The following is an 8,349-nucleotide window of genomic DNA, read 5'->3' on the forward strand; positions in this document are numbered from 1 at the left end:
CTCACTTTTCCCATGCCACATGACCTCTCCTCTCCACCAATGCCAGCGACGTCGCTATTGGGGCAGTCTTCTAGTAGGTTTTCAATGGCTCGCCCCACCCTTCAGCCTTCTAAAGTAGAAAACTGTGCAAGGCAGAATCCGGCTAATCTACCTTTGACCTTGAATTGCTAGTGGTGCACTTGGCTGTCCGTCACTTTTGCCACTTCTTGGAGAGTACGCCCTACGTCGTTCACACAGACCACATGCATCTGGTGTATGCCTTTACTTGACAGTCTGACGCCCGTCTGGTCTGCCCATCAATGCCGATATCCCTCCAACGTGGCTGAATATAATTGTACCCTTCAACGTATCCCAGAGAAAATGAATCCCATTGCCGATGCTCTGTCAAGAAACAAATTGGCTGTCAATCCCCTGGGATTAGATTGCAACGCCTTGGCAGAAGCCAAACGAAAAGAACCAGAGTACCAAGTATGTAGGACATCCTTCAAACCCTCCGTTTGGAGGACGTCCCTCTCGACGACTCCAACACCACTCTTCTCTGTGACATCAGTACTGGTTGACCTAGACCGTGGATACCTTTTCCCATGCACTGAGAGGTTTCATTGCATTTCACATCCCTCATGCCGTTCTATTGCACAGCTACTGAAGAGAAAGTTCATCTGATATGGCATTACTAAGGAGGCTAAGGATTGGGTTCGTGACTGTGCTCCATGTCAAACCTGAAAAATACATCGACACACGTTCAGGAGTAAGCACTTTTCCTCAACTTCATTGTTGCTTTGCCCACATCAAGGATAATGTTGTAGGTCCCTACTCACATCTGTAGGACATTGTTACCTGTTTACCGTCATCGACCGCTTCACTCATTGGCCTGAAGCCATTCCCATGGAAACTGCAACGTCCGCCTTGTGTACATCTGCCTTGCTCTCAGGATTGATGGCAAGATTTTGTATTCCTGAGCATATTACTTCCGACAGGGATACTACTTTCACCTCTCAATTATGGGCATAGTTAATCTCCGGGGCATCACTCTTCATCAGACAACTATGTACAACCCTGCTGCCAACTGTATGGTTGAACGTTTTCACCGTACTCTCAAAGCAGCTTTGAAGTCCAGCTGCAAGGACCTGAACTGGTTTACTTAGCTTCCCTATGTCCTCCTGGGACTAAGGACCTCTCTTAAAGACGCCCTCAGCTGAAATTGTGTATGGTAACCCATCACACCTCCCTGCAAAGCTTATTCATTCCGCAACCTCCTCCGATAATCTATAATGCCTAGGTCATATTGTGGAAAAATTTACTTCATATTACTAGACATAGAAGCTCCCTGCTAAGCAACACATACCGGCAGATCTGCTCTCGGCAACGCTTGTTTTCCTTTGCAAAAACACTAGCAAACCACTGTTAATGCCCCAATACATGGGGCCTTTCCTTATGATCCATTGTACGCCGAAAGAATTCCTTCTCAACATGCGTGGCAGAGAAAATTGGGTCTCCACTGATCTCCTAAAACCTGAATATCTCCTGCCAGATGAGCTGCCTACAGGACACCTCTCAAGAGCAGGGTACCCTATTTCACAAGTGTTTCTAGTTTCTATTTTAGGGGGAGCTATGTACTGCACGTGTATCATACACGCTCGTACACTGTAACGTTACTTTTTTCTTTTTTTTTCTTTTGTATGTTATCATTATTGCTCTCCTCTAATAACCTGTTTATCCTTGTTTCTGCTTGTATTAATCGGTTTGAATATTTGTGACCTTTTTTGTTATTATAAAAGCTCGCTGTCTGTTGAAATAAAGTTAGTTGCATTTATACCGTTTCTCAGTTACTACCTAACTGGTGATACACACAAGCTAAATTCATTACATATAGAGCCAGTAGCAGAAGCTAAACCGTCAAGTCTTAGAAGAGACACCAAAGCCATTATACCAGGGAGGAGACATAAGCTATAGCCATTACATCTTAAAACATCAGTCAAAGCCATTACATCTTGAAACAGATGCTGAAGCCATTACGTTTTAGAACAGACGCTAAAATCATAACTTCTTAAAACAGAAGTAAAACGCCTTACAGTGCATTTAGAAACAGAAGAGAAAGCAATACACCTAGAAACAGAAGCTAAAGTCATTATATTTGGAAACAGAAGCTAAAGCCAATATCTCTGGAAATAGAATATAAAGCTATTACATCTTGAAAATGAAGCTAAGGCCATTCCATCTGGGAGCAAAGGTTATAGCTATCATGTCTTGAAGCAGAATCTAAAATCGTTACTTCTTGAAATAGAAGCCATCTGGAAATAAGAATCAAAACCTTTAGCCTACACCTAGAAAAAAAAGTCAAAGCCATTATACGTTGAAACAGAAGCTCATGACATTGTCTTGAAAAATAGGCTAAAGCCATTACACCTGAAAACATCAAGCAAAGCAATTACCTTTTACTTATAGTCTTATTTATACCATCTTATGACATACTGTGTATATGTCTGTGTATCACAATCATGTCTCTTTTTTCCACATTCATAAGCAGTGCTTAAATCATAGCATTTAGGAAGAATCATAACATATAAAAAAAATAAGTGCTATGTAGTAATCATTATTATAATGATAATTAAGTTTAAAATGATAACAGTTTGTCTAAAGACTAGTTTAATACCATAACATCGTACTGTAAGCAGTGCACGATAGAAATTGAAAATTTATTTAATGCAAAGTTTCCTTAATAACACCGTATGCATATAACATTTCTAGATAAAAAAAAAGAAAAAAAAAACAGGAATACTTTTATATAAGTAGCTAAAAGTGTTCAGTTGATTAGGATCTAACATCCTAAATTGAGTCTGTAATTTCAAGATAGATCTACATTAGTTGCCTAATATGTTTTAATTTAAATTTAGTTATATCGAATATATTTTGGTGATTTATTTATAGCAACAGGTAACAGTAACCAATTAATACATTCTACAGAAAAAAATAGTTTTTAGTGAGAAATTGTATACTTAATGGAAAAGGGAGATTCGGCAAAAATGTTAGAAAAAAAGATGACATCCCATGAGAGGTTACAGGATCATACAAGATAATAGCATTAATACTTCTGCTATTCATGTAAAATGGTTGATATAGTGCTCATCTAAGTTTATGACATTGTATTGTGTTTCGTGTTCACTTGTTGACTTATTAGCCATTGCTATCATACTGTATGAAACATTCTAGCATCTTTTTTTCATAAGTAATCACTTTTGCATATCGTTTTCTTTATCAGAAAAAGGACCATCACGGATGATTATCTAACAATTTAACAATTTCTAGCATTGGTAAAGGTCAGGGTTAGAATATCAATGGATCTGAACGATATTCAATTGCATTTTTGTCTAACAAAGGGGATTTTACTTTCCAAGTTTTTTATTATTCACCAAAAATAGATATCAAATAATTGTTCAGAGAGTATTCTTATTCTAAAGGATCTTTTTCTTATTTCTTCCAGGCGTTTTATTTAACTTGTATAAGTCCTCGCTACTGAATGTTCTTCTTTTATCTTGACCTTTACTAATGGCATGTATGTCTTAGGAGATTACACTTTCCGTGTTAAAACATTTGTTTTGGTAATCGTCGATGCTATATAATGCACAAGTTGTCTTATTTATCATATATAGTTTGTTTTAAGAGAATAATCTCATATTGGTATAAGATTAATCCTTCCTGAAATAAGATCTATGGAAACTTCCTCCCATAACCTTTGCAGAAAACGGGAAGGTTGATCTGAGATATAAAATTAATTCTATATTTGGAATTGTAGGATTTTCGTTTCGCTCAACCTTTTCGTCATATTTTTTTTCTTTAAAGCTTTAATACTCACATACTTAATTAGTGACTTAAAAGAATAGATTTTTATATATTATATATATATATATATATATATATATATATATATATATATATATATAGAGAGAGAGAGAGAGAGAGAGAGAGAGAGAGAGAGAGAGAGAGAGAGAGAGAGAGAGAGAGAGAGAGAGAGAGAGATGAATAAGTTTTATTATATTTATCTGTAGTCATATGAGTGGTATGTGAAATTAAATTAATCGACATATCATTATGAAAATCCAGTAAGGTATATCATATCCTGAAATCTATGCAAATTTTTGCAAATTGTTACCTTTGAAAATTAAACTTGGGCTGTTAACTTTTTATATCTGTGTAGGTTTTAGAATATTTGTTATGTAATGAAATAAATATTTCGCCAATTATAGAACGTGTTAACTGTAACAGAAGATTCTGGCATAAAGAGAAAAAAACTTTATGTTTTTCTTTAAAATCATGATTAAGAGTTATTTTATATAAAGATAATTCCAGACAATATGATTTGTTAGTTATATTATGAGGAAATATAATACTTAATAAAGCAATGTTTATGGAAGTCATACCATCTCTGTTCATCATGGTTCCACAATACTAATAAGACCTAACTGGTGGTAGATGTACACGAAGTGTACAAATAAGATCGTGTATAAATTATTTCCAATACATCTCGGTAACTGTTGCCGAGATGGCAGATCTATTTTAATGTTATGACTGTTCATAAAACATTTTCTTTTTTAATTGTTCATTACTTCTCTTGATGACTCGTGCACATATTTAACTGTGATAAGTGGAGTCGTCTGTTAAAGGTAACTCACAAAACAACAGAGGCCTCAGCATACAAGAATGTATTTAGAAGAAGAATATTTTATGACGGTAATATTTTCATTGTTTTATTTGTTAAAGAGAATCCGGAAAAATACATTTTTTTTATACAATTACCTATCATTTTACATGTTTATTCATACTGGGCCACTCAAAAATATTATTGAGACTTTATATAGAAATTTAAAATTAAATAACATAAAAGATAGTATTAATGCAAATATATCCTATATCTGATTAAATCATACTCATTGACCTAAGTGAGTAATTAGTTGGTTACAGAATAAACAAAAGAGAATCTAAATACTTCACAAACTTATCTTTAATTAAAAATAAGAGAGACCTAGCTGAGAATGTCATTTACTGTCACTGACTGCCGTTCACGAGGGTATATAAAACCCTTACTGACCAGTGGACTACTAAAATAAATTATAAGTTCTTCATAAACGCATAATTTCTGAATTGACTTTTTTATTGTTACATTTTTCTTTTTACGTAATGTTCTCGGTATAAACCAAAAGGATGATTAAATATATAGATATCAACGCAAAACTAATCATTAACAAGTGATCCAAACATTATACAACTAGCTTATTGTCTCTAAGAATCGAGATATCAAGCATCTTTCTAATCTGGTAGTTCGCTAACTTGGTTTCAACTTGAGCGGATAAGCAATTGGTTCCAGCAGCCTCCCCAAAACACAATGAAAAAAAAGATTCAGGTGAACAGTATTAATAACACAGCATAGTTCATAAGTATAAGTTTTAAAGATAGTTGAATAAATTCATATTCTGAAAATATTAAGAAGCTTCAAGGTTGAGTTGCTTTAAGCTTCCGCTGAAGAGGCCGAGTGGGGCGAGTTTTGTTATATTTTGAACCCATAGAAAAATTGTTTTACTATGATTTATTTTGTACTTTTCATACTGAAATGAATTTCCAAAGTTGAATGTAGTCTTGAAGAGAGTCTAAGCCAATGATTGAAATAGCTTTCGGGAACTGAAATTTGAAGGAGATAAACATAGAAATTGTTACTTTGCAAATTGTATATTATTAGTGTTGTTTTTGATAAAAGCCACAAGTCCATCCGAGTATTATGGAATATATACATACACACACACACACACACACACACATATATATATATATATATATATATATATATATATATATATATATATATATATATATACATATATATATATATATATATATATATATATATATATATATATATATATATATATATATATACACACACATATATATATATATATATATATATATATATATATATATATATATATATATATATGTATATATATATATATATACTGTATATACACACACACATATATATATATATATATATATATATATATATATATATATATATATATATGTATATATATGTATACATATATATATATATATATATATATATGTATATATATATATATATATATATATATATTCATATATATATATATATATATTCATATATATACATGTATATATATATATATATATATTAAATATGTAGATATATATATATATATATATATATATATATATATATATATATATATTCATATACATACGCAAATATATATACATATATATATATATATATATATATATATATATATATATATATATATATATATATGTATTTACCTTCTCACTCACTTGACGCTAGAGGTGAAACCATATGCTCTTCCATACATTATCTTAGATTAATTTAAATTACATTTTGAGGTTATTATATTCACATAGCTATTATGCATTGTACATTACATTTTTTTTGTATTATTCAACTGGATTCTAGAGGAACTTACGTGAACCTTCTCACCAAAAGCTTGTCAATGGTCATTTCCTCGTTTACAGAATCTTCTTCAGTCCACTCGGTCCAAAGACAATTGTTGTCCCTGAATCTCTTAAACAGATGAACCTTGTTTCGTAATTGCCATCTCAAAGTTTTTCCTCCATCTAATTTTTGGTTTTCCTACGGCCCTTTTAACATCTGGTACCCATTGTAGGAATTGCTTATGGTATCTGTGATCTTCAATTCATTTAACATGTCCATACCAACGTAGCTGGCCATTTCCTATCACAACTAATATACTCTCAACATCCAAATAATTTCTGATGTCATCATTCATTAATTTATCAAGTTTTGTGGCCGTACATTAGAATTGGTAATATATGTATATATAAGCCTGTTTACTCTTCTAAGCATGTAACGGGCTTTCAAAAGAGAGTAAAGCATTCTCAAATTATTATGGAATTAAATTATGTTATTCGGTGGACTATTTCAATTTTCGAGTAACTTGCTTCGCTAAACATTATTCCAGGATATTCAAACAGTCTGCATTGTTTCAATGTATGTTCTTCCAGTGAGATATCTATTTCATCCTGTGTTCTTGACACTACCATTACTTAGGATTTTTCTTTATTGATTTTCATTCCTTTCGCTGTTAAACCATCATTCATTTTATCAATGATGTCTGAAGGTCTTCTTGGGTATAAGGTATTAGAGCTTTATCATCTGCGTAGGGTAAAGTAATTGTTTTCTCATCTTCTTCAAGTAATACATGCATGCACTTATCCATGTATACTATAAATAATAGTGGGGAGAACACACTCCCTTATTTTACATCTGACTCGAGCGAGAACCAGTCATGTACAGCTCCCCGAGTCTTCATTAGGCATTTTGTGTTCGGGTATGTACCATGTATTGTTCTTTTTAATATAAGGGGTATAATGTAGTAGTTATATTCTAGTATATCCCATAATTTAACCCATGATAACCTGTTAAAAGCTTCCTCAATGTCAATGAAAGCTACATATTCCTCTTTGTCCCACTTCTAAGTCTTGTCAATTATTATTTTAAGTCATTAATCGCTCGATTGGGTCTAAATCTACACTTCTACTCACTCAGTGTTTGTTCCACGCATTCTCTAACTCTACTTTCCAGCATTATTTCATAAACCTTTAGGGGATGTGGCAACAAAGATATACCTGTTGTCCCTTTTTTTTTGTATATAGGGCATTTAGGGCATATAATATCGAGGACCCAGTCAACTGGATTGTCCACTCCATTCCAGAAACCAGTATAAAGTTCAAGGAACTGGAATGTTCCTGCATCTCCTAAATTCTTCAGTAATTCATCAGGTATACCATCATCTCCTGGAGTTTTGTCCTTTTTCATCTTATTTAGAGCATTATTGAGTTCGTCTTCCATTATGTCAGGTTCATCATTGCTATTCACTTGGTAGTTAACTTCAAATTCTTCAACATCTTGACCAGCTGGGTTAAAGAGATTTTCAAAATGATTCCTCCATCTAAGTTCAATTTCCTTTGGCTCTGTAAGTAAAGATTTCGAAATTTTCATCTTTAACTGCATACGATGGGGGTTGTGAGTCTTCTCTGTAATATTTGCCATATAGTATATAAGCTTCTTGCTACCATTAAAATAATTTTCCAGATAATTTCATATTTGCATGTTTAGCAATTTGCTTTACCCTTTTAACTTCTTGCCAAGTTAATTGTCTCTGTCTTCGACATGGCGTGTCTTCATTCCATTTCTGAATATTTTAATTTTTTCTTTAAATGCCAACTGTAGTTCTTCAGACCACCAAGCTGTTTCTTTCCATAAGTGGTTTTGTACAACAC

General features: G+C 32.8%; 1 protein-coding gene across 1 annotated transcript; it reads right to left on the reverse strand.

Annotated features, from left to right (window-relative positions):
- Nucleotides 1–7,603: 7,603 nt before the first annotated feature.
- On the reverse strand, nucleotides 7,604–8,119 carry LOC137617097 (uncharacterized). Its single transcript, XM_068346934.1, has one exon. It carries the CDS (start codon nucleotides 8,117–8,119, stop codon nucleotides 7,604–7,606), a length of 516 nt encoding a protein of 171 aa, XP_068203035.1.
- Between the last annotated feature and the right edge of the window lie 230 nt (nucleotides 8,120–8,349).

The sequence above is a fragment of the Palaemon carinicauda genome, chromosome 23 (assembly GCF_036898095.1).
Source record: "Palaemon carinicauda isolate YSFRI2023 chromosome 23, ASM3689809v2, whole genome shotgun sequence".
Classification (NCBI taxonomy): domain Eukaryota; kingdom Metazoa; phylum Arthropoda; class Malacostraca; order Decapoda; family Palaemonidae; genus Palaemon; species Palaemon carinicauda.

Excerpts from the sequence above, each read along its gene's own strand:
- LOC137617097 (XM_068346934.1), bottom strand. The coding sequence starts at position 8,119 with ATGGCAAATATTACAGAGAAGACTCACAACCCCCATCGTATGCAGTTA.